Source organism: Heteronotia binoei, chromosome 19 (assembly GCF_032191835.1).
Source record: "Heteronotia binoei isolate CCM8104 ecotype False Entrance Well chromosome 19, APGP_CSIRO_Hbin_v1, whole genome shotgun sequence".
In the NCBI taxonomy this organism is placed as follows: Eukaryota; Metazoa; Chordata; class Lepidosauria; order Squamata; family Gekkonidae; genus Heteronotia; species Heteronotia binoei.
This window is the reverse complement of record NC_083241.1, coordinates 39,138,104-39,163,983: the sequence shown is the minus strand read 5'-3', so window position 1 is coordinate 39,163,983 and position 25,880 is coordinate 39,138,104. Positions and strand designations below refer to the sequence as shown.

The 25,880-nt window shown below is 46.3% G+C and overlaps 2 protein-coding genes across 3 annotated transcripts in view; one reads left to right on the top strand and one right to left on the bottom strand.

Annotated features, from left to right (window-relative positions):
• The first annotated feature begins 502 nt into the window (after nt 1-502).
• SH2D7 (SH2 domain containing 7) lies at nt 503-7,577 on the top strand. The gene is made up of 5 exons (XM_060259994.1): nt 503-535; nt 1,326-1,491; nt 2,792-3,019; nt 5,281-6,174; nt 7,492-7,577. Exons 1-5 carry the CDS (start codon nt 507-509, stop codon nt 7,540-7,542), a joined length of 1,368 nt encoding a protein of 455 aa, XP_060115977.1. The 5' UTR covers nt 503-506; the 3' UTR covers nt 7,543-7,577.
• Nucleotides 7,578-16,503: 8,926 nt separating this feature from the next.
• CIB2 (calcium and integrin binding family member 2) overlaps nt 16,504-25,880 on the bottom strand; it is a 53,216-nt gene continuing 43,839 nt past the window's right edge. For both annotated transcript variants that reach the window (XM_060260137.1, XM_060260136.1), the window contains 2 exons: nt 24,052-24,247; nt 16,504-16,656 (listed from right to left, as the gene is read on the bottom strand). In XM_060260137.1, the coding sequence (XP_060116120.1) occupies nt 16,635-16,656; nt 24,052-24,247 (218 nt within the window). In that variant the 3' untranslated portion in view covers nt 16,504-16,634. The remainder of the gene's footprint in view (nt 16,657-24,051; nt 24,248-25,880) is intronic.

Sequence of the window (25,880 nt, the reverse complement as noted above, 5' to 3'; positions counted from 1 at the left end):
CAGAGCCCCACCCCCCCACCCCAAAGAAAGCAGAAGTTAGCCAGACCTGACGAACGCCACAAATGACAAAGGAGATAGAACTTCATGCAAAACTGGGCTGGTTACTTTTTAGAGACGTCATTTCGACAGCCTTCTTGCGGTTGGAGCTCTTTTGTGGTCAAATGCAAAAAGGGGTGTCCATTTCCACGTACTTATGATATGGTACTTGCTCTCCCTGTTTCTCACTCCCAAACATTGGCAGGGGTGGAAAGTGCTGTGAAATCTCAACTGACTTACGGCGACCCTGTAGGGAATTTGAGGCAAGAGACAAACAGAGGGGGTTTTGCCCTTACCAGCTTCTGTGCCATGACCCCGGGCTTCCTTGGGGGTCTCTCCCATCCAAGGACTAACCAGGGCTGATTCTGCTTAGCTTCTGAGATCTGATGAGATCGAGCTAGTTTGGGCTACCCAGGTCAAGGAATTCTGGCCTTACACCTCCTGATTCAATCCGTCCCCTGTGATTGGCCATGAATTCACACTGCTTCTCTTCCAAAAGGTAAGCATTTTGGTGCTGCTTAAATTCGATGAGGGTTTGGCAAGACGGTACCAAGTTCTTCTTAGAAAGCGGGGAATTATGGAATGCTCAGGGGTGGGGCATTATTTTATTAATCCTTATTTCTGTACAGCCATCAAACTTTGAGGAGTACAGGACACCTTCTCCCCGGCGATTTACAAGAATTGACATTACAGCAAATGGAGCAAAGGGAACTGAAGATTGGGGGTGTTTGAGCACTTGCCAGCCCCGTGGCGCAGAGTGCTAAAGCTGTAGTAGTGCAGTCCAAGCTCTCTGCTCACAACCTGAGTTCGGTTCAGGGAGCCGGCTCCAGGTTGACTCAGCCTTCCATCCTTCTGAGGTCGGTCAAATGAGTACCCAGCTTGCTGAGGGGGAAGTGCAGGTGACTGGGGAAGGCAATGGCAAACCACCCTGTAAAAAGTCTGCTGTGAAAATGTGATGCAACGTCCCCCCAGAGTCAAACGACTGGTGCTTGCACAGGAGACTACCGTAACTTTTTACCAGTTCGGCTCACGTTCTGTTCGCCAGTTAACAACCGGGGAGCCATATTTTTCATTGAATGGTGTGGTTGTTTGCAAATAATTTGATGGGCTTACTTTTCGTTTCTTCTTGGTTGTACGACATGGCGTGAAAATATGTGCTTTGATGTTAAGATTTCAGTAGCTTCTTGTAGTATCCATCGCTTGGGGTTCTTTGCCCAGAGTCACCCATGGATAGCTTGGGTTACATCCCTAAATCAATTGATGTTCTCTCCGCCATGTCTTGGTTGCAGGGGTAGAGATCGGTGCCGCCATTTTGTCATCAGTTGCCCAAAGAATGGACGTTATGTCATTTCGGGAGACACCCGGAATCATGAAAGCCTCGCCGAATTGATCAGATACTACCAGAAGTCTGAAATTGAGCCATTTGGAGAGAATCTTACTGTGACCTGTTCAAAGGTGGGTCACAGTCTGAAAAAAATCCCCTGATTTCACCCTCCCCCAAGCAATGGTAAAGTCATTCACTTCCTTTTAGCGGAGTGGAAAGCTGTCTTTTGAGTAGACCAGGGAAAACATATGGGAAGCCATGTTGAATCAGGCCAATGGCCCACTCAGTCCAACACTTTGTGTCTCACAATGGCCAAAACCCTGGTGCCACTAGGAGGTCCACCAGTGGGGCCAGAACTCCAGAAGCTCCCCCTACTGTTGCCCCCACAAGCACCAAGAATACAGAGCATCACTTGCCCCAGACAGAGTGTTCCATCCATTCCTTGTGGCTAATAGCCACTAATGGACTTCTGCTCCATATGTTGATCCCATTCCCTCTTGAAGCTGTCCATGCTTGTAGCTGCCACCACTTCTTGTGGCAGTGAATTCCATGTGCTAATTACTCTTTGGTGAATTCCATGTATTAATTATGCTTGGGGTGTATAAACGGACTATCAACACTAGTGGAAGTTTTCTGGGTTGTATTCCTACCCCCTACCCGCCCCCCCGCCCCCGTGAAGAGACTTTCTCCAATGAACAGAGCTTTCCTCCAGATAAAGAGCCGGTTCTGCTGAAAGACTCAAGAAGAGTCACAGGGATGGGGGACAAAAGAAAGCTGGGGACTGGGGTATATGAGCAACTGTCTTGTCCCGCATGTCCCTGCTGGGAAATTAAGATCACAGGCAAGAAGCTCATGTGATGGGTACATGAGACAGGGCCTTTTCAGTGACAGCCCCATAATTATGGAACAATATCTCAGGAAGGTATACCTGGCCCCCTTACTTTTGATCTTTAGGAGGCATCTGAAGATGGTTTTGTTTAGGACTTTATGTGATTAAAACAGTCCTGAACTGTGATTTTAACCACTACACCACACTGGCTGTCTATAAGTCCAGTTTGTTATAGTGGCTAAGTGAGCAGACTCTTATCTGGAGGAACCAGGTTTGATTCCCCACTCCTCCACTTGCACCTGCTGGAATGGTCTTGGGTCAACCATAGTTCTCACAAGAGTTGTCCTTGAAAGAGCAGCTTCTGGGTGAGCTCTCTCAGCCCCACCCACCTCACAGGGTCGCTGTTGTGGGGGAGGAAGGTAAAGGAGATTATAAACCGTTCTGAGACTCTGATTCAGAGAGAGGGGCGGAGTATAAACCTAAGATCTTCTTCCATTTGATAATAGGAATTAATAAAAAGCCTTGCAGAATCCCACAGTATTTTATTCATCAGTCTTTATATTTCTTCTTTGATTTTCAATCCCTTTCCTCTGTCTCTGCAGCCGGAAGAAAAAAACATATATGATGAAATTTCTCTGGAGCAGAGAACGCCTGCGAAGCAAAGTCCAGAACTGGTCAGGCAAGGATGTAGCAGCTCTCCTACCACCAGCCCTGCAGAGATGGACATTACTAGTCAGCGGTCTGTGAAGTTGAGGCAGACGCTTCAAGAACATCAGAAGTCCCTGTCGAAGGAGAGGCAAGGCTGGAGCCTGGAGGCTCACCCGGAAGACGTGAGTTCTAAAGACAAGTGGGGATTCGAACTCAGGTCTCTCGGATGTTAATTTGACATTCTTAATCACTACACCACAATGGCTGTCCTCTCCATATGCTTCCCCAGATAAACTCTTCTAGCACTTAGAAGACAAGAACCCTGACGTACTAATTTTATCTGGACAAACTAGTGGGGCTACCAAGTTATTGATAACAGAAGATACAGAAAGCATTACAGTCCACAATAACAAATCAATATCGTAATTTTACACCGAATGAATTCAGTATGACTGGATGAATTTGCATGAATTTACTTGATTGTATGAATTTACACAAATATTTTATTTTTTTTGTGTATAAACAAATTTATTAGTAACATATGGTAGCAGAATTATATCTACAACTTATAAAGAGCTTAAAATAAAAAAAAAATCGTTCTACCCCATATCTTACTTTCCTCCCACCCCTCCCTCCGTTACTTGACCCCCGCCAGTGTTATTTTTTTAAAAAAACAAATATTAAAGGTACCTTTAAACTATAAAAATCTTAATCATCAAAAATTGTCCAATGTCCTTTTATTTTCCACTCTTTCTCTACGTATCTTCTGAATTTCTTCCACTCCGCATTAAAAAGTTCTAAGTCATAGTCTCTTAATTTTCTTGTTAATTTGTCCATTTCACTCCATGACATAACTTTTGTAATCCAGTCCCATTTTTCTGGTATTTTTTCTTGCTTCCATAACTGCGCATACAATGTCCTAGCAGCTGAGAGCAAGTACCATATTAAAGTTCTATCTTCTTTTGGAAATTTTTCCATTTGTAATCCCAGCAGAAAAGTCTCTGCCTCTTTGTTGAATTCATATCCCAGAATCTTAGAGATCTCTTGCTGAATCATCTGCCAAAACATTTTAGCCCTTTCACAAGTCCACCACATATGGTAGAAAGAACCTTCATGCTTTTTACATTTCCAACACCTATCTGGCATCTTGTTATTCATCTTTGCTATTTTTTTTTGGAGTCATATACCATCTATACATCATCTTAAAACAGTTTTCTTTAATACTATGACATGTTGCGAGTTTCATAGAGTTCTTCCACAGATACTCCCAAGATTCCATCTTTATTTCTTTATTTACATTAATTGCCCATTTTATCATTTGAGATTTCACTACTTCATCTTCTGTAGACCATTGTAAAAGTAATTTGTATACTTTTGAGATTAATTTCTCATTGTCTCCAAGCAGAACTCTTTCCATTTCTGTTTGTTCTTTCCTTATTCCTTCGGCTTTAATATCATTCTCCATCAAGCTTTTTATTTGAGAATTTACACAAATATTTTAAATATAGATTTGTTATTGTGGCTTGTGATACTTCTTGTATCCTCAGCCTAGGCACGATCTTCTCCCTTTGTTGCTGTTAAGCATAACACATTGCATCTGGTGTGATGTGAGAAAGAAACAATAATTGCATTTCTTAGCAAGCAACCTGAAACAGGTTGAAACAAAGGCTGTCTGCATAGTCGAGGGGTGTCGAACTCATTTGTTATGAGGGCCGGATCTGAGATAAATGATACCTTGTTGGGCCGGGCCATGTCAAGCTGGGCCATGTGTGTACCTATTTAAAATTAGGTAGCCGATATATAAATTTTATAAAGAACACAGGCAAACACAATTTTTAAAAAAATCCTCAAAACATGCTTAAAACGTTAGCACTCATTGGTCTTAAAGATGCTTTCTTTGTATTTCTCCCATGGGATCCAGGGAACTGGGCAAAGGAAGCTCTGGCTCTTTCCTTCCTTCCCCAAGGGACTGGGGGGGGGGGGAGTAGCCTCAGTCAATAGAAGGAAGAGAAGCTTGGCTCAGTAGTTCTGCTGTGCGATTGAGAGAGCCTGGCAAAGCAAGCTATTCCTCCCCCCTTCCTCCCCAAGGGAGGAGCCTCAGCCGATGGAGAAAATAGAGGTTTTGCTCTGTAGCTGCTGTGCAATTGAGCAAGCCTTGCAAAGCAAGCTGTGATGCAGAAGGAAGCAAGATATAGGGAGAAGGAAGCAGACGCCAGCCAGTTGCTTGAGTGCCTGATAGGAGGCCTGATAGGAGGCCCAAAGTGCATGTTTGATACCCCTGGCATAGACCATCTTCCCACATCGGAAGGTCATCATGTCCCAGTTTGACCATTCATCTCTATTTCTTTCTTTCTTTCTTTCTTTCTTTCTTTCTTTCTTTCTTTCTTTCTTTCTTTCTTTCTTTCTTTCTTTCTTTCTTTCTTTCTTCCCTCTATCATCTTAGGAGCCTGATGCAACCCCACCCATTCCAGACAGGAGCACTTCGTTGATGGCAGAATATTTCGAGGAGGCCTCTGGAAACGATGCAACTGCTTACACTTTACCAAAGCACCTGAAAGATAAAACCTTGGAGGACACACCCGACGCGGATCAATCTTTTGCCGATCGCCCACCAGGTCTAGACGATCCTGGCCTCCATCACAAAAATACGAGTCTTAAGCCATTCGATAAATTATACGGCAAAAAATCCGAGGAGGCTGGCTGTCCAGGAATTACCTATTCGGAAATTAGCGTAGACCAACACAAGAGCACTTTGACCCACCCAGAGACCCAGAGCAGTCCACCTTTCTCTCTTACCATGCCAAGAAAGTCCAGCCTGAATTCTCCTCCCAAACTATCCCCCAAATTACCCGATAAACCAAAGACCTCCATGGAGTCCCAAAGATTACAGGAAGAGCCGCTGGTATCATATTCAACCTCTACGACAACTAGTGAAAGGCGTCAAATGCTGTCCCCTTCCGAGACTTTCTCTGATTCCTCCGGGGCTGACTTGTACGGCCAAATCCATAAACTGAAATCACAGAAACCCACCCTGCCCCTTGGTGATGACCCTTACGAGCGAATTCCTTTTGAGTGGCCTAAGCGCAGGGTCCATGAGCGTGATTCAGAAAGCCTTCCGAAATCTTCGGCGCTGAAGGCCAAAGAGGTTTACAAACAAGCCTGTGCAAAGAGCAGCCGCTCATCCAGGACACAGAACTATTCCGAGAATACGTACGAAAAGATCCCGGCGCATTTATCCAAAAGCTCATCGACAAAGCATGTTGGCGCTGGAGATGACATCTATGAGAAAATTTCCTTTGTCCCTGGGAAAGGAGCAGGGGTGAAGCCAAGTCAAAAGGTATGGTTGAACATTCAACCTAACGCTAAAGAATATGAATGTCGGTGGTCGAGGGGGAGTTGCTATCCAAAAATACATCACAGTGCTAAAAAAGGAAGTCCTTCTTCACCCAAAGGGTGATTAACACGTAAAATTCACTGCCACAGGAGGTGGTGGTGGCTACAAGCATAGCCAGCTTCAAGAGGAGATTGGATAAACATCTGAAGCAGAGGTCCATCAGTGGCTATTAGCCACAGGGTATAGATGGAACTCTCTGTCTGGGGCAAGTAATGCTCTGTGTTCTTGGTGCTTGGGAGGGACAACAGTGTGAGGGCTTCTAGCGTCCTGGCCCCACTGATGGATCTCCTGATAGCACTTGGGGGTTTTGGCCACTCTGTAACACAGAGTGTTGGACTGGATGGGCCATTGGCCTGATCCAGCATGGCTTCTCTTATGTTCTTAAGTAATACTTGTATACCTCAACTGGTTCAAAGATGGCTTCCCACTTATTAGTCAGCGTTATACATATTGGTGAAAAGCACTATCAAATGGCAGCTGACTTATGGTGACCCAGAAGGATTTTCAAGGGAAGACGTGGCTTGCCATTGTCTATCTCTGCATAATGACCCTCAACTTCCTTGGTGGTCTTCCACCGAAATACTAACTGGGACTGACCCTGCTTAGCTTTCAGAATCGGGCTATCCTGGGCCATCAAAATAAGGGAATTATTAATGGTAATTGGAGTGGAATTCTAGCAGGAGCTCCTTTGCATATTAGACTGCACACCCCTGATGTAGCCAGTCCTCCAAGGGCTTACAAAAAAGAACCTTGTAAGCTCTTGGAGGATTGGCTACATCAGGGGTGTGTGGCCTAATATGCAAAGGAGCTCCTGCTAGAATTCCACCCCGACGGTAATTATTTCATGAATACTCTTGCTTTTCGCCTATAAAAAAGGTGCTCAAAAGACCCCCTTCTCCTGTACAAACCTTTCTATATACTGAGATAATGGACTCAGGATTTGTGTTGGTTCATCCCACACCTGATCTCAGGTTCCCCCCCCCCCTTTCCGGTTTATTTAGCAAGATAATTCAAGCCCTTGTGTAAACAGAGTGATAATTATTTAGCAAGATAATTCAGGCAGAATTTGGAAACAGTGGTTTCCAAAATGCCATTGGGGATGTGTTATTCTGCTTTGATTTAAAAAAGCAGGCAGAATAAAAACACTAATGTACCCCAGCTCCGTCAAAATTACCCCCAAGGGCTGCGCCTCAGCCATCGACAGCTGTTCCAAAATACATTTATTTTTATTGAACTTGTTTTATTTGATTTCCCCAACAGAATGATAAACCCAGAAGATTTCTCTTTGCCGATAAGAAGGCTAAATTCTGAGTTTGCGGCTTGATCTTGAACCAAAGCGTGGCCTGACAATCGTTGAAAGAGATCCGGTTTCGTGCCACAAATAAATCCAAATAGTGGGGACCTTCTAAACTGAAGCCTGCTATTCCTGTTTGCATCTGTTAAAAAAATCTTTGTTATGCTGTATGCTAATTTGATGTTCAACCTCTGTCTTATATATGTACGGTCTGGTGAATTCCACTTCGTTGTATCTGAGGAAGTGGGCATGCACATGAAAACTCATACCTTGAGCAAAACTTTGTTGGTCTTACAGGTGCCACGGGACTCAAACTTTGTTCTGCTTCTTCAGACTTACACAGTTATCCACCTGCATAGCATAGCATAGTATTTTTATTTTATCATATTTATAGGCAGCCCCGTGGCACAGAGTGGTAAAGTTGCAGTACTGCAGTCCGACTCCTCTGCTCACGACCTGAGTTCGATCCCGACGGAAGCTGGGTTCAGGTCGCCACCTCCAGGTTGACTCAGCCTTTCATCCTTCCAAGGCTGGTCAAATGAGTACCCAGCTTGCTGGGGGGAAAGCAGAGATGACTGGGGGAAGGCAATGGCAAACCACCCCGTAAAAAAAGGCTGCCGTGAAAACCTTGTGATGCGATGTCACCCCAGTCGAAAACGACTGGCACTTGCATGGGGGGGACTGCCTTTTTTCATCATATTTATATCCCGCCCTCCCCGAACAGGCTCAGGATAGCTAACAACAGTTAAAATAGCATAAAAATTAAAAACAGATATACCATAAAAGTCATCTCATACAATTTACAGTCCGTAAAAATCCAAGATGGGCATTGATATTGTTAAATGTTATTTAGTGCTCTACACGGTTAAAGTTGTCAATGCTGTGGAGTGGTGGTCGCCCCCCCCCCCCGCACGCCCCCCCCCCCCCCCCTAGACGTTGAAAGCTATTTTAAACAGTTCCGTCTTGCAGGCCCTGCAGAATTGTGGCAGGTCCCACAAGGCCCTGATGTTTTCAGGGAGAGCATTCCACAAGGTGGAGCTCCTTTTGGCCCAGGGATCATAAGAAGATTTTTGGGAACTTGAACACAGTGCTCTCTGGGGCTCATATGAGGAAAAGCAGTCCCGAATGTAGACAGGTCCCAGGCCCCATAGCATAGCATAGCATAATATAGCAATGTGTTATTGGTCCTCTTCCCTGGTTTTGGTATAGTTTCTTTATTATTTATTGAATTATTTTGTAATTATAATTTAAAAAAAAAAAATGTTCAAGTGTTCTCATGTTTTTATGCTCGCCATCCGGGGACCTGTGTTAGAGTGGAAAGAGAGCCTTGAAATGTTTTGAATAATGCATGAAAATAACAATAAAATTTAAAAAAAAAACACACACACAAAGAAAACGGATGAACTCGAAGGTGTTTTCCCAAAACGCAATGTAAGCAGGGGTCATTTCATAGAAAAAGAGATGCCAGAGCTCATTAGCACAACTCATTTGCATAGGCCACCCACCCCTGACATCACCGGAAGGTGGACTAAACTGTATCAGCTCAGCATCTCCCTTAAAAGGCTTCTTGAAGTATAATCGTCATCATCAAAACCTTACTCCCGTCGTACTTTTTGAATGACTTTCTCCTATGCGGTCACAGTGGCAAGATGAAGATTTCCATCTGTTTGTTTGATGTATTTTGGTTATTTCTCCATTTTTTTTGCGGGGGGGGGGGGGGAAATCTTAGAAAGTTTGTCAAATCTTAAGAGTTCAGCAGAATTCTCACAAGGGGGCTTGAATAATGGAGCCCAGAAGCAAGTATATGGAGGTGGGGGGGAGGGAATAAGAAAGAAAGAGCACAATAAAATTTAGAGGTTCCGGAGTTCTGCTCCTGTGAGCTCCTGCCAAAAATGAGGGCTGAATATGAGGATCAGATACGGGGGGGGGGGGAGTTGCAAAGAGGAAGGCATCAAACTGTGTGATTTAAAGAGGACAAGAGTCTTGCGATGTAAGAATGAAAAGTGGTGAGAATAGGGTTGCCAATCCCCAGGTGGGGGCAGGGGATCCCCCAGTTTGGAGCCCCCCCCCCATTTCAGGGGCATCAGAAAGCCGGGGATGGAGGGAAATGTCTGCTGCAGATTCCATAATTCCCTATGGAGACCGAGAACAGATCTGCAGGTATATGGGAGGGGGCTGGTTTTTTGAGGTAGAGGCACCAAATTTTCAGCATAGCATCCAGTGCCTTTCCCCAAAATACCCTCCAAGTTTCAAAAGGATTGGGCCAGGGGGTCCAATTCTATAAGCCCCAAAAGAAGGTGACCCCGTCCTTCATTACTTCCAATGGAGGGAAGGCATTTAAAGGGTGTGCTGTCCCTTTAAATGTGATGGCCGGAACTCCCTTTGGAGCTCAATTTTGCTAGTTGCAACCTCCACCCCCAAAGTTTCCTGGCTCCACCCCCCAAAGTCCCCAGACATTTCTTGAATTGGACTTGGCAATTCTAGGTGAGAAAAACAACATGGAGAAGCCCTGAGATATCAATAATAGTTTAGTCGGTTCTGGGGTGGTCCCCTCCCTCTTGCTACCCATAATGACTTTCCTAAACCATAAAAAGTCTTCCAGAATTGTCTGTCTCAGCAAACCCAGAGGTGAGGAGAGGTCGCCGGAATAAATCTGTTGACAGCAGCCTGGAAGCGTGTCCTTGACTCCGTTCTGCCCTGTCCGGTTTATCCTGACACCACCCCGCAGGTATGGCATTAAATGGAGATGAATAGGAAGCCCAAAAAACCTCATTCAAGAAGAGTCACTTATGGTTTTCGTAATGACCTGATTCATTTCTGGAGCTGCGGGACACGTACTAGTAATTCAGAAAATCTGCGGGGAAGCCTTCGTTGCAAGAGTATGTGCATTAACCAAGAATCAAGGCTCCTTAAACTCAACCAGACTTACTTATGAGTAAATAAACATACATGGGACTGGCCCAGTAAGGTGCATCGCAATCAGTGGTGAAGCACAGAAATCGATAGCTAGATAATCCCAGAAGTCACGTGGTGGGTGGTGAAGACAGGATACAGCCAGGAACATCAGAAGAGCCCTGCTGGTTCAGACCAGTGGTCCATCTAGTCCAACATCCTGTCTCATACAGTGGCCAACCAGTTCCTCTCAAAGTCCAACTACAGGGCAGAGAGGCTGAGGCCTTCGTAAGAACATCAGGAGAGCCCTGCTAGTTCAGACCAGTGAGGGTCCATCTGGTTCAGCATCCTGTCTCATACTAGGGTTGCCAAGTCCAATTTAAGAAATATCTGGGGACTTTGGGGGTGGAGCCAGGAGACTTTGGGGGTGGAGCCAGGAGACATTGGGGTGGAGCCAAGATTAAGGTTGTGACAAGCATAATTGAACTCCAAAGGGAGTTCTGGCCATCACATTTAAAGGGACGGCACACCTTTTCAATGCCTTCCTTCCATAGGAAATAATGAAGGATAGGGGCACCTTCTTTGTGAGCTCATAGAATTGGACCCCCTGGTCCAATCGTTTTGAAACCTGGGAGGTATTTTGGGGAGAGGCACTAGATGCTGTACTGAAAATTTGGTGCCTCTACCTCAAAAAACAGCCCCCCCCCCCGAGCCCCAGATACCCGTGGATCAATTCTCCATTATTTTCTATGGGAATAAATCTCCATAGGGAATAATAGAGTTCCCAGCAGACATTTCCCTCCCCTCCCCCCACTTTCTGATGACCCTGAAGTGCGGGGAGGGCCTCCAAACCAGGGGATCCCCTGCCCCCACCTGGGGATTGGCAGCCCTATCTCATACAGTGGCCAACCAGTTCCTCTCAAAATCCAACAACAGAGCATAGAGACTGAGGCCTTCATAAGAACATCAGAAGACCCCTGCTGGATCAGACCATTAGTCCATCTAGTCCAGCATCCTGTCTCACACAGCAGCCAACCAGTTCCTCTGGACAACGACACAGAGGTCAAGGCCTTCCCCGAATGTTGCCTCCTGGCTCTGGAATTCAGAGGTTTAGTGTCTCTGAATGTGGTGGGTTCCCCTCAGTCACCATGGCTACAGAGCAGGCCGTGCCACCTGGCAAACTAGGTGACTGCCCAGGGCACTGGCCTTTTGGGGTCGACAAATTGGGCGTCTCCCCATGTGACTCGGTGACATCAGGGCAGGGTGCCAAAAGTTAGCTTTGCCCGGGTTGCCAGACAGTCTAGGGCAAGCCCTGCATGGCTAGGAGCCGTGGATAAACTTATCCTCCATGAATCTAACCCCCCTTGGAAAGCTGTTTGTTCCTGTGGCCATCACAACATCTGCTGCAGCGAATTCCACCTTTTAATAGGACAGATGCAGCTGCCTTAGGAGAGCCAGTTTGGTGTAGTGGTTAAGTGTGCGGACTCTTATCTGGGAGAACCGGGTTTGATTCCCCACTCCTCCACTTGCACCAGCTGAGATGGCCTTGGGTCAGCCATAGCTCTGGCAGAGGTTGTCCTTGAAAGGGCAGCTGCTGTGAGAGCCCTCTCCAGCCCCACCCACCTCACAGGGTGTCTGTTGTGGGGGAGGAAGGTAAAGGAGATTGTGAGCCACTCTGAGACTCTTCGGAGTGGAGGGCGGGATAGAAATCCAATATCTTCTTCTTCTTCTTAACACAGAACCAGATCTCTTGGTCCATCAAAGTCAGTATTGTCGACTCAAACTGGCAGCAGCTCTCTAGATTAGTGGTATCAAATATCCAGTTCAGGGGCCGAATAAGGCCCTCGGAGGGCTCCTATCAGGCCCCCAAGCAACTGGCTGTCATCTGCTTCCTTCTCCCTCTCTCTTGCTTCCTTTTGCATCTCAGCTTGCTTTGCAGGGCTTGCTCAATTACACAGGAGCTACAGAGCAAAACCTCTATTTTCTCCGTTGGCTGAGGCTCCTCCCTTGGGGAGGAAGGGGGGAGGAATAGCCTGCTTTGCCAGGCTCGCTCAATTGCACAGCAGAGCTACTGAGCCAAGCCTCTCTTCCTTCTATTGGCTGAGGGTCCTCTCCCTCCTGGTCCCCTGGGGATGTAAGGAAAGAGCCAGAGCCACCTTTTAAATGCCTTCCGTCCGTTAGAAATAATGGATAGGAGCACCTTCTTTGGGAACACCTAGAATTGGACCCCCTTGTCCAATCTTTTTGAAACTTGGAGGGTGTTTTGCAGAGAGGAACCAGGTGCTATGTGGCAAATTTGGTGCCTCTACCTCAAAAAACAACTCCCCCAGAGCCCCAGATACCTGTAGATCAATTTTCTATTATACTCTATGGGAATCGGTCTTCATAGGGAAATAATGAAGCGTGTAGCAGGCATTTCCCTCCCCTCCTGCACTTTCTGATGACCCTGAAGCGGGGGAAGGGCTCCAAACCGGGGGATCCCCTGCCCCCACCTGGGGATCGGCAACCCTATTTCCCATTAAGGTCTCTGCACCCAGATAGACTCTGGGACTGGCCCCAGAGTAGAATGACAGTCCTTAAGAACATAAGAACATCAGAGAAGCCATGTTGGATCAGGTCAATGGCCCATTCAGTCCAACTCTCTGTGTCACAGAAGAACATCAGAGAAGCCATGTTGGAACAGGCCAGTTGCCCATTCAGTCCAACACTCTGTGTCACAGAAGAACATCAGAGAAGCCATGTTGGATCAGGTCAATGGCCCATCCAGTCCAACACTCTGTGTCACACAATGGCCAAAAAAAACCCAGATACCACCAGGAGGTCCATCAGTGGGGCCAGGGTACTAGAAGCCCTCACCCCGTTGCCCCTCCCAGGCACCAAGAATACAGAGCATCACTTACCCAGATAGAGAGTTCCAACATCAGCTAATAGTCACTGATGGACCTCTACTCCATGTTTATCCAATCCTCTCTTGAAGCTGTCTATGCTTGTAGCCGCCGCCAACTCCTGTGGCAGTGAATTCCATGTGTTAGTCACCCCTTAGGTGAAGAAGTACTTCCTTTTATCCATTCTAACCCAACTGCTCAGCAATTTCATTGAGAATTAACTCACAACAAACACACCGTATTATAAACAGAGCTCCCCAAATATGAAGAATACAGAAAAGTTATGAAGAATAACAATCCTAAATCTTTCAAAAAGCTGACATGGTCATCTCCAGGGTCATCTAGTCTAACTCCCTCCACAATGCAGGAAATTCACAAATACCTCCCCCCGCCCACACATATATCCCACATGACCCCTGCTCCATGCCCAAAATATGGCAAATCTCCAGGATCCTTTGGCGAACTGACCTGAAGAAAAACTGCTGACTGAAACCAAAGTGGCAATTGGCATTTCCCTGGGCATGTAAGAAAGGGTCACCGGACCGAAGCATTCCTGCCCTCCTTCTCATGATCTGCCTAATTCACAGAATCAGAATTGCTTTCAGATGGCCGTTTAGACATTGCTTAAAAACTTCCAAAGAAGCCCACCACCGCCCGAGGAAGCCGGTTGTTGGTAACCTTTGTATATATTTTCCAATAACCAAAAATACCACTAATGTCTTTCATCACAGTCTATACCTGTATAGCAGGGGTGGCCAATAGAATTCTTAGCAATAGAATCTGTGTTCCAGGACTGGAATGACAAGGCACAGAGTGGAACGGCAGCCCCTGAGAGTGACAGCAGCATTCTGAAAATGGATTTCCACTCTGGGAATGGAATTTTACTGTGAGGGCCCTCATTCTATTCCCAGAAGACTTCTGCTATTCCCAGGGACTGTCCTTTCACCCTGGCGGCTGTCCTTCCAATCCCAGGATAGTCTACCTGGGCCCAGATACCTTAATTCAAAATCCATTCCACATTTTCCTTGCAACTTTGTCTGTACTGCAATGTATTTCATTGGAGTCAAGCTCAAGTGCTTTCGCTTTCCAGAGTTTGTATGCTAGTGGAAGCTGTTGCGTGCTGGGTTTGTCTCCTCGCAAATAAATGGCTGATGTTTTGAGTCTGCTTGTCTGTGCTGAATGGACTTGAGAACGAGTGCCTGAGTAGTCCAACCTGGGAACCCACAGCCAAAGGGGGACATTACACTGGAGAGCCACAGCCACCCTGAGTAGACTGGGCGGGGGAGGGAAATGCTTGCAATGCCCAGCCATTTCATCACTTCCTAGGCTCAGAGCATTTTATATTTTTAGTTTCTGCTGTAATCCTTGTGCTTTCTCCTCATGTTTTATTTTAAGCATGTTTATATTTTAAATAAAAATATATTTTAATTGTGTTTATCTGTGTAAAGTTTTTATCTTTGCTACCTGGCCTTACATTTTACGACATGAATGGTTTGGCCTCACCAAGCCCCTTTTATGTCAAATCCGGCCCTCGTTAACAAATGAGTTTGACACCCCTGCACTAGAGCAGGGATTCCCCAACCTTTTTGGCACCAGGGACTGGTTGGTGGAAGAGTTCTTCCACAGGCCCCGGGGGGGAGGGGGAGGGGGTGATGGTTTTGGGATGATACAATTGTGCACTTTATTTTGGTGCAATTAAGTGTGCGGGCTCTTATCTGGAAGAACCTGGTTTGATTCCCCACTCCTCCACTTGCAGCTGCTGGAATGGCCTTGAGTCAGCCATAGCTCTTGCAGAGTTGTCCTTGAAAAGGCAGCTCCTGGGAGAGCTCTTTCAGCCCCACCCACCTCACAGGGTGTCTGTTGCGGGGGAGGAAAGTAAAGGAGATTGTGAGCCACTGAGATTTTGAGTGCAGGGCAGGATATAAATCCAACGTCGTCATCGTCTTATAATTGTTATTACTACATTGTAGTATATTATGAAATAATTATACAACTCACAGCCTGGTTGCTAACAGGCCACGGACCGGTACTGGTCCATGGACCAGAGGCTGGGGACCCCTGCACTAGAGGGAGCAAAACACATGCAGAAAGGGGGGGGAAAGACCCTGACACAATAAAGGCACACAAATGACAAAATAAGAGTGTGGAGAAGCCCTTCATTTTGGGAAGGGGAGCGAGTGAATGCTTTGATCTGCACTCAGGACAACAATCCACAAACCATCATAAAATCCCTAAAAGATTTTAATCCTGGATGACTTGAATACAGAAGCCAAAGATATGTGTCAGAGCCCTTCGTTTAAGCCTGTTCAAGAACAGCTTTTTGTATGTGTGTGATTGTCATCGAATTCCAGTTTTCAGTCATTACTGGAAAGAACTTAATGCTTCAGGTTTCTGAGCAAAGAGTTGTTGTCATGCATTTGATGGGGGAGTTTGCATAGCTGGCATTTTTCGAGGGGGAAATCCGATTGTAGTCATTTAAGTCCCTTGATAGCAGGTTATCTTGGATTTCTCCATTGGTCTATTCTTGGGTTGGTCTTTCGACTGCCTTCTGTTTTGTTTCTGCAATCAGTCACAAGAATCGGGTCAGGATATGAGAACAAATATGACCCTCCTGGACAACCGAAGACACAAATCTGAAGAGTCTGTTTGGAGGAGAAATTAATCGTGAATGCGAGTGATGTAGAAAAAGAAAATGTTTCGGATTGCACTGAGTATCCGTACAAGTTGTACAACATTGGTTGCTTGAAGCACCTAAGCCAGCGACCCGACATAATCCTTGCCCGGGATAAATTTGGGCACAGGGCCAGTCCATAGATGCCATCTCGATGGATACTGATTGATAGCTAACCGAATGATGCCCTGAACAGTCCTTGAGCGGAGCTATGCAACAACGGAGAGCAATTCCTTTTACAGCCGGCGTTCTCGATCAATTAACATCTGGGAGAGTCAGCGTATCTTGCGCTATCTCTCTCTCCTTTTTTGCTTTGAGGGATAATAGACTATCAAACCTTTACAAATATAAAAATCACAAGGAGACACAACGGAATAGCATTTTCTCTGGTTACAAAAATAACACCCCGACAACTTTTCTACAACTACATCGCTGGCCGACTGTTATGATAGCCGCCCCCTTCCCCACAAAAGACACCATAGATATTCTAAAGATCTTGAAAATCAGCAGCGCTTCTTTTCCACGGGTCCTGCAATTCCTTTAGTCTCTGGTGCAGAATTCTGAGAGTCCACAGTGGAGCATGAAAGCCAGCCACGTGCCTGAGATTCTGAGAGGCAGGAACAGATGTTTGATTTCTTCCCCCGAGCTCTTCCCGGCGTTTTCAGATCCGTATATGGAAGGTGCTGCAAAGAAACAAAAAAGAAGACTGAAGAAGACTGCAGATTTACGCCCCGCCCTTCTCTCTGAATCGGAGACTCAGAGTGGCTCACAATCTCCTATATCTTCTCCCCGTACAACAGACACCCTGTGAGGTGGGTGGGGCTGAGAGGGCTCTGAAGAAGAGGACTGCAGATTTATACCCTGCCCTTCTCTCTGAATCAGAGACTCAGAGTGGCTTACAATCTCCTTTATCTTCTCCCCCCACAACAGACATCCTGTGAGGTGGGTGGGACTGAGAGGGCTCTCACAGCAGCTGCCCTTTCAAGGACAACTCCTACGATAGCTGTGGCTGACCCAAGGCCATTCCAGCAGGTGCAAGTGGAGGAGTGGGGAATCAAACCCAGCTCTCCCAGATAAGAGTCTGCACACTTAGAACTATGGCTGACCCAAGGCCATTCCAGCAGCTGCAAGTGGAGGAGTGGGGAATCAAACCCAGTTCTCCCAGATAAGAGTCTGCACACTTAACCACTACACCAAACTGGTGGGAAAGATGATCATATGAGAAGGCGCAGGGTAGAAATCTATGAAATAAACCAATGGACTGCAACGATCACTATCGGAAAGCTGATGGAAAGAAAGCTGTTTCTTTTGAAATGTGATGCTGGAGGAGTTTTACCGATACTGTGGACCCCCCAAAAAAGACAAATCAGCGGGTTCTAGATCAAGTCAAGCCTGAACTCTCCCTAGAAGCTAAATTGATCGAACTGAGTTTTATCATACTTTGGTCATATTATGAGAAGACAGGAGTCAATGGAAAATACAACCATGCTAGGCAAAGTTGAAGGCAGCAGAAAAAGATGATTCAACATGAGTTGGATGCACTCAATCAAGGGAGCCCCTGCCCTCAATTTGCAAGACCTGAGTGAGGCTGTTAACGAAAGGACATTTTGGGAAAAGGTTGCTTTATAGGGTTGCCACAAGTCAGATGCAATTCGACAGCACTTAACAAACACATGTGCCCCTGTCTACCAAGGATGTGTTCCCTCCTCCCATCTTTCCCTATTAGGTGTGTTAGAGAGAGCAACTCAACATGCCAGGACACTGAGGGGCACAACATCAGTCTAAGGGTGTCTAGGTGTTATCTCCTTGAATGGGATGCCTCTCTTTGTCTTAACCTGGGAGCTGCCCTCTGACCCATCTTTCCTCTCCCTTTGTCCTCTCACCCAACCTCACATGGCCTTCCATGGAGACACAACATCTCTGCAGGTCTCTCCTATGGAGACCAAGGTCCTCATACTCTCATTCACATGATGGCTCTCTTTGTCTTAACATGGGGGCTGCCCTCTGACATGTTTTTTCTCTCCCTTTGTCCTCTCACTCAACCTCACATGGCCTTCCATGGAGGCACAACATCTCTGCAGGTCTCTCCTGTGGAGACCTAGGCCCTCATACTCTCATTCACATGATGCCAGACAAGTTGGCCATTTGTGATAGGGGAAGTACCCTTTAGAGTAGGGTTCTTTTTCTCCTTTCGATTGCAACCTGAATGAGAACTGGGTCTCCTTGAAAAAAAATGTAAGTTAACTTTTGCAAGATACTTAGAATCATAGAGTTGGAAGGGACCTCCAGGGTCATCTAATCCAACTCCCTGCACAATGCAAGAAACTCACAAATTGTTGTCGTTGTTCAGTCGCACAGTCGAGTCCGACTCTTTGCAACCCCATGGACAAAGTCATGCCAGGCCCTCCTGTCTTCCACCATCCGAAGTCTGCCCAAATTCGTGTTTGTCACATCAGTAACACTGTCCAGCCATCTCATCTTTTGCTGCCCCCTTCTTCTTTTGCCTTCTGTCTTTCCTAGCATCAGGATCTTCTCCAGGGAGTGCTCCCTTCTCATTTGGTGGCCAAAGTATTTCAGCTTCAGCTTCAGCATCTGACCTTCCACTGAACAGTCTGGGTTGATTTCCCTTAGGACTGACTGATTTGATCTTCTTGCAGTCCAAGGGACAACTCACAAATACCTCCCCCTAAATTCACAGGATCCTGATTGCTGTCAGATGGCCATCTAGCCTCTGCTTAAAAACCTCCAAGGAAGGAAAGCCCACCACCTCCTGAGGAAGCCTGTTCCACTGAAGAATCGCTCTAACGGTCAGGAAGTTCTTCCAAAAGTTGAGCCGGAAACTTTTCTGATTTAATTTCAACCCATTGGTTCTGGTCCTACCTTCTGGGGCCACAGAAAACAATCCCACACCATCCAAATCCACACCAAACAATTCCACAGAAAACAATTCCACACTTCTCGGGGGGATGTATTTACAGCACTCAACATCACGCTTCTATGACTGGGCAAACTGATAAACCAAACATCCCAATATTGCCCAGCTCCAAGCGCTCGAACCTTGAAAGGGATCAAGTCGGCATTTGCATCAATAGAAAGCATATTCTCTTGGCCCGCCCTGAAACAGCGCCCCCAAGTCAGATTGCCAAACCCTTCTCTCCCTCCTTTCCCCTTCTGAGGTTACTGTGCCATCCATACAACTCTGTCCTCTTATTATTTTTTTTTTTTAAAAGAGAGTAGAACAGGGGGGGAGAAAAACCTTCTGCAATAATTTATAAAACAATTTCCTGGGGTAAGTGTAACCAGCCTTGTAGAACAGAACACTTAGCCGCTGCCAGTTTCCAGCGCTAATGGCTCCTATTAAAAATACAAGCTGCTTCCAAAGGATAATGTTCTTTTTGTTTTTTTTAAGAAAAGGAAATACACCCAAGAAGATCAAATTTTTCTGAACCAGCAACTGTCTCGGTCATTTACAACTTATTCCGACTTCTGGGACGCTGGCCAACATTGATGATTTTCTCTGTCCTGGACGGTGATTCGAGCAGAGGGATTGGGAAAGAAGATATTGGAAGAAGATATTGGATTTATATCCCGCCCTCCACTCCGAAGAGTCTCAGAGCGGCTCACAATCTCCTTTAACTTCCTCCCCCACAACAAACACCTTGTGAGGTGGGTGGGGCTGGAGAGGGCTCTCAAAGCAGCTGCCCTTTCAAGGACAACCTCTGCCAGAGCTATGGCTGACCCAAGGCCATTCCAGCAGGTGCAAGTGGAGGAGTGGGGAATCAAACCCGGTTCTCCCAGATAAGAGTCCACACACTTAACCACTACACCAAAGGGAGGGGGCGTCTTAAAAACCTTTGAAGTAAAACAGATATCCTCAATGACAAGAAAGTAAACTGGATGTCTAACTGTGTTTTCTTTTCCTTCACCAGCAGCACAGGTGTCTGCTGCAGACATAATAAAAAAAGGTAAAGGTAGTCCCCCTGTGCAAGCACCAGTCGTTTCCGATGCTGGGATAGTCCCCTGAGTTCAAGAGCGGCTCAGTCTGTCTTCCAGTCCTGCCAAAAGAAGCTGATTTTCTCACTCAAAATCGGTTCTCAACTGTATTGCAGCTTGCATGACTGAGAGCTAGTTTGGTGAAGTGGTTAAGTGTGTGGACTCTTATCTGGGAGAACCAGGTTTCATTCCCCACTCCTCCACTTGCACCTGCTGGACTGGCCTTGGATCAGCCATAGCTCTCGTGGAAGTTGTCCTTGAAAGGGCAGCTGCTGTCAGAGCTCTCTCAGCCCCACCTACCTCACAGGGTGTCTGTTGTGGGGAGGGGGGAGTAAAAGGAGATTGTGACCGTTCTGAGACTCTGAGATTCAGAGTGAAGGGCAGGCTATAAATCCAATATCTTCTTCTTCTAAAAGCAAGCACAGGAAAAATTCCCCCTGCATAGAAATCTGTCATTTCAGGGCAACACTAGACAGGCGAGATCTGCCAGCAAGGTTTTTTTAACACCTCATATTTTGCCCTTATCTGGTCTCGGGAAAAACTCTCAGCTTTGGGTTCAATCGCCCATGTAAAAGGATCTCAAATAGCAGCAGCAGTTGAATTCAGGGTGGAGTAAGCCTGTGTTGTTATGATCATCTTGGGGTCTCATTGTCCTGAACTAGGGTTGCCAATCCCCAGGTGGGGGCAGGGGATCCCCTGGTTTGGAGGCCCTCCCCCCACTTCAGGGTCATCAGAAAGCGGGGGGGGAGGGAAATGTCTGCTGGGAACTCTGTTATTCCCTATGGAGATTTATTCCCATAGAAAATAATGGAGAATTGATCTGCGGGTATCTGGGGCTCTGGGGGGGCTGTTTTTTGAGGTAGAGGCACCAAATTTTCAGTATAGCATCTAGTGCCTCTCCCCAAAATATCCCCCAAGTTTCAAAACGATTGGACCAGGGGGTCCAATTCTATGAGCCCCCAAAGAAGGTGCCCCTATCCTTCATTATTTCCTAGGGAAGGAAGGCATTGAAAAGGTGTGCCGTCCCTTTAAATGTGATGGCCAGAACTCCCTTTGGAGTTCAATTATGCTTGTCACAACCTTGATCTTGGCTCCACCCCTAATGTCTCCTGGCTCCACCCCCAAAGTCTCCTGGCTCCACCCCCAAAGTCCCCAGATATTTCTTGAATTGGACTTGGCAACCCTATCCTGAACTTGCATTAGGTTAACAGAAACGAAGAGCGATATTTAGAAAAACAAATTTCTGAGGGGGGAGGTGCTATTTTCTTTCTCTTTCTCCAGGAGTAAACGCTAGACCTGGTGGAATCGGCTCCCTACAGAGATCTGGGCCCTACCTGGCTTATTAGCCTTCTGTAGGGCCTGTAAAACAGAACTGTTCTTCCAGGCTTTTAGTTGAGACTGCGGGAGTCTATTCTTGATCTGGTTGGCCTCTCCTGTCGGCACTGTCATCTGTGCTATAAAATGGAATAATATCTGCCACCTCTATGGGATAATATCTTGTCACAAGGTGAGACTGCCAGGCCAAATTGTGATGATATGGAAATGTTCTGAATGCTGTTGAGTAGTTTGTTCACAAAATGTTTTTATTGTATTTTATTGTTTTATTATATGCTGTACTCCGCCCTGAGCCCAATGGGGGGAATAGAAATATACTAAAATAAATCAAGAATAGAGAAAATCAACAGGACGTTCTGCAACCGTTTCTCATTCTAAAGGTAAAGGAAACCGGTTATTAAAGGAAACTTTTGAAAATGACTTGCAGCGAGATTACTCTGTGCTCAGAAATGGAAATCTCCAATATTGCCTACAACAGAAGAATGGCTGGTGAAAATGGTGGAACTTGCAGAGATGGGCAAACTGATTGCCAATTGGAAACCCCTTACAGACTTTTTTGCATGAAACAGGGGGAAAAAATGAGCAGATGATATACGGTTTTGAAGATTAAGAGGAGGAAAAAATAGATTATAGATCAGGGATGGCCAAAGTTGCTTAATGTAAGAGCCACACAGAATAAATGTCAGATGTTTGAGAGCCGCAAGACATGAATGACAGATGTTTGAGGGAGGGAGGGAGGGAGGGAAGGAAGGAAGGAAGGAAGGAAGGAAGGAAGGAAGGAAGGAAGGAAGGAAGGAAGGAAGGAAGGAAGGAAGGAAGGAAGGAAGGAAGGAAGGAAGGAAGGAAGGAAGGAAAGCAACTTTAACTTTAAATGCATTCTCAGCTTGGCTTGGAGAAATGGTTTAAAGAGACAAATGCCTTTTCCAAGCCAGTCAACGAGGTACTTCAAGAGCTGCACAGTATATGTGAAAAAGCCACATGTGGCTCCTGAGCCATAGTTTGACCACCCCTGTTATAGGTAAAGGTGAGGTCTTTTATGTAGCTATAGAGAGGATGAATACAGAAACTAAGCTGCATTGGTTGCAGCTGGAAATTGAAATATACTCCCTTTTTTCTTTATCTTTTTAACGTCTTTTCTTAATTCCATTCTGTGATTTCTCTTTTTTGCCTTTTTATGTATCTTGTTTAAATTTTTAATAAAATTTATATTAAAAAAAAAAAAGAAAGAACATGACTTGCAGTATAGGAAAAGCGTGTGATATTATTTTAAGCGGCTCTGATCACCCCGCTGAACGTTCCCGTTATTACCTTCGGCTTTTTATTCCTCTGGATTTTAAATGTGCACTCAGGAGAGGGTCAATATTTCTGAAAATAGATAGTGATATGCCTGGACTTGGTGTTCTTGTAAAGCATCCTGTTTTAGCTCCCCAAAAAGGAGAAAGGCATTAAAGCTCTAATGTTTGATCCACAGAGTTGCCAAGTCAAGAAGTATTTGGGGACTTTGGGGGTGGAGCCAAATTGTCCCCGATTTGGAAAGGGATTGTCAGAAAGTGAGGGGGGGGGAGGGAAAGGTCTGCTGGACACTCCATGATTGCCTATGGAGACCGATTCCCATACGGTATAATGGAGAATTGATCCACGGGATCTGGGGCTCTGGGGAGGCTGTATTAATGTTAATTTTAATATAGTTGTTAATGGTTTAATGATGATTTTATTATTGAAACGGTAATTTGTTATGTATGGTTTTATTGTATTTTATATTTGTATGTTGTGAGCCGCCCTGAGCCTGCCTTGGCGGGGAGGGCGGGATATAAATAAAAAGTATTATTATTATTATTATTATTATTATTATTATTATTATTATTATTATTATTATTTTGAGGTAGAGGCACCAAATTTGCAGCATAGCATCCAGAACCTCTCCACAAAATACCCTCCATGTTTCAAAAGGGTTGGAGCAGGGGGTCCAATTCTATGAGCCCCAAAAGAAGGTGCCCCTATCCTTCATTATTTCCAATGGAGGGAGGGCATTGAAAAGGTGTGCAGTCCCTTGAAATGTGATGGCCAGAACTCCCTTTGGAGTTCAATTATGCTTGAGTTCAATCCCAGCGGAAGTTGAGTTCAGGTAGCCAGCTTGAGGTTGACTCAGCCTTCCATCCTTCTGAGGTCGGTAAAATGAGTACCCAGCTTGCTGGGGGGAAAGTGTAGGTGACCGGGGAAGGCAACGGCAAACCACCCCGTAAAAAGTCTGCCGTGAAAACATTGTGAAAGCAATGTCACTCCAGAGTCAGAAACGACTGGTGCTGCAGGGGACTACCTTTGCCTTTTATGCTTATCACACCCTTGCTCTTGGCTCCACCCCTGAAGTCTCCTGGCTCCACCCCCAAAGATCCCAGATTTTTCTTGAATTAGACTTGGCAACCCTATTCCTGTCTCAAACATCCGACATTTATTCTATGTGGCTCTTATGTTAAGCAAGTTTGGCCACGCCTGCCCCAGGATATCACAGATGAACACAGAGCATTTGTGTCATGTTATCACTGGGGAGACCCAGGTTTGAATCCTCCCTCTGTCATAGAATTGGGGAGGGTGACCTTGGGCCAGTCACATGCTCTCAGCCTAACCTACCTAACAGGGTTATTGTGAGGGTCAAACGGAGGAGAGGAGAAATGATGTAAGCTGCCTCGGGTCTCCGTTGGGAAGCAAGGCAGGGGGTAAGCGAAGTAAATAAACGAACAAATGAATAGTACCTAAGGAAATCTGGCGCTTTAGAAATCATGTTCTCAAAATCTGCGAATCCGAGTTTCCCGTCGGCATCCATGTCCGCTTCATCGATGACTTTTTCACAAACCAGCATGACCTCTTCTTCCGTCAACTCTTCTTTTGTCAGCTTGTTGAGGGTCTGTTCCAGGTCCGATTTACAAATGAAGTTGTCCGTGTTAAAATCTAAGGGGTGAAAAGACCAGGGGCGGGGAGGAGAAAAAGACAGTGATTTCTGCAGTGTAATTTTAAGTTACAGGTTACAGATAAGAGCATAAGAAGAGCCCTGCTGGGTCAGACCAGTGAGGGTCCATCTAGTCCAGCATCCTGTGTTACACAGAGGCCAACCAGTTCCTCTGGAGGGCCAACAACAGGGCAGAGAGGCTGAGGCTTTTCCCTGAGAAGAACATCAGAAGACCCCTGCTGGATCAGACCAGTGAGGGCCCATCTAGTCTAGCATCCTGTCTCACTCAGTGGCCAGCCAGCTCCTCTGGAGGGCCAGCAACAGGACATAGAGGACGAGGCTTTCATAAGAGCATCAGAAGACCCCTGCTGGATCAGACCAGTGAGGGTCCATCTAGTCTAGCATCCTGTCTCACTCAATGGCCAGCCAGCTCCTCCAGAGGGCCAGCAACAGGGCATAGAGGATGAGGCCTTCATAAGAACATCAGAAGACCCCTGCTGGATCAGACCAGTGAGGGTCCATCTAGTCTAGCATCCTGTCTCACTCAGTGGCCAGCCAGCTCCTCTGGAGGGCCAGCAACAGGGCATAGAGGATGAGGCCTTCATAAGAACATCAAAAGACCCCTGCTGGATCAGACCAGTGAGGGTCCATCTAGTCAAGCATCCTGTCTCACTCAGTGGCCAACCAGTTCCTCTTGAGGGCCAGCAACAGGACAGAGAGGCCAAGGCCTTCATAAGAACATCAGAAGAGCCCTGCTGGGATCAGAGCAGTGAAGGTCCATCTAGTCCAGCCTCCTGTCTCACACAGTTCCTCTCCTCCCTCTGGAGGTCCATCAGCAGGGCAGAGAGGCTGAGGCCTTTCCCTGAGAAGAACATCAGAAGAGCCCTGCTGGATCAGACCAGTGAGGGCCCATCTATTCCAGCCTCCTGTCTCACACAGTGGCCAACAAGTTCCTCTGGAGGGCCAACAACAGGGCAGAGACGCTGAGGCCTTCCTAAGAACCTCAGAAGAACCCTGCTAGATGAGACCAGTGATCCTCTGGAGAAAAAAAAATGGCTGCTTTGGAGGGTGAACTCTATGGCACTATATCCTAATGAAGTCCTTCCTCTCCTCAAACCCTGCCCTCCAGGCTGGTGTAATGGTTAAGGGTATGGACTCTAATCTAGGAGAACGAGGTTTGCAGCTGCTGGAGTGACCTTGGGTCAGTCATAACTCTCTCAGAGCTGTCCTCTGAACAGCAGTTTCTGTCAGCTCTCTCAGCCCTACCTACCTCACAGGGTATCTGCTGTGGGGAGTGGAGGGGAAACGAGATTGTAAAGCACTCTGAGACTCCTCCCGGTAGCAAAGGTGGAGTATAAATCCAATCTCCTCTTGTTCTCCCGAGTCTCCCCCCTCCAAATCCCCAGGTACTCCCCCACCCAGAGCCGGCAACCCTATTTAGAAGGTGTCTGCTTGCCAAAGCTGCTTCTCTTCATTGAGCGCCTTTTGACAATTAATCCTGCCAACATTTTAACAGGAGGCCAATTAAATGGCCATTACACGAGGCCGGGCGTTATCACCCTTGGCTCAGCATGCTGGATTAGCATCGGCTCAATTGAATCACAAAGCTGCTGGATGACATTTTAACATGGCTGG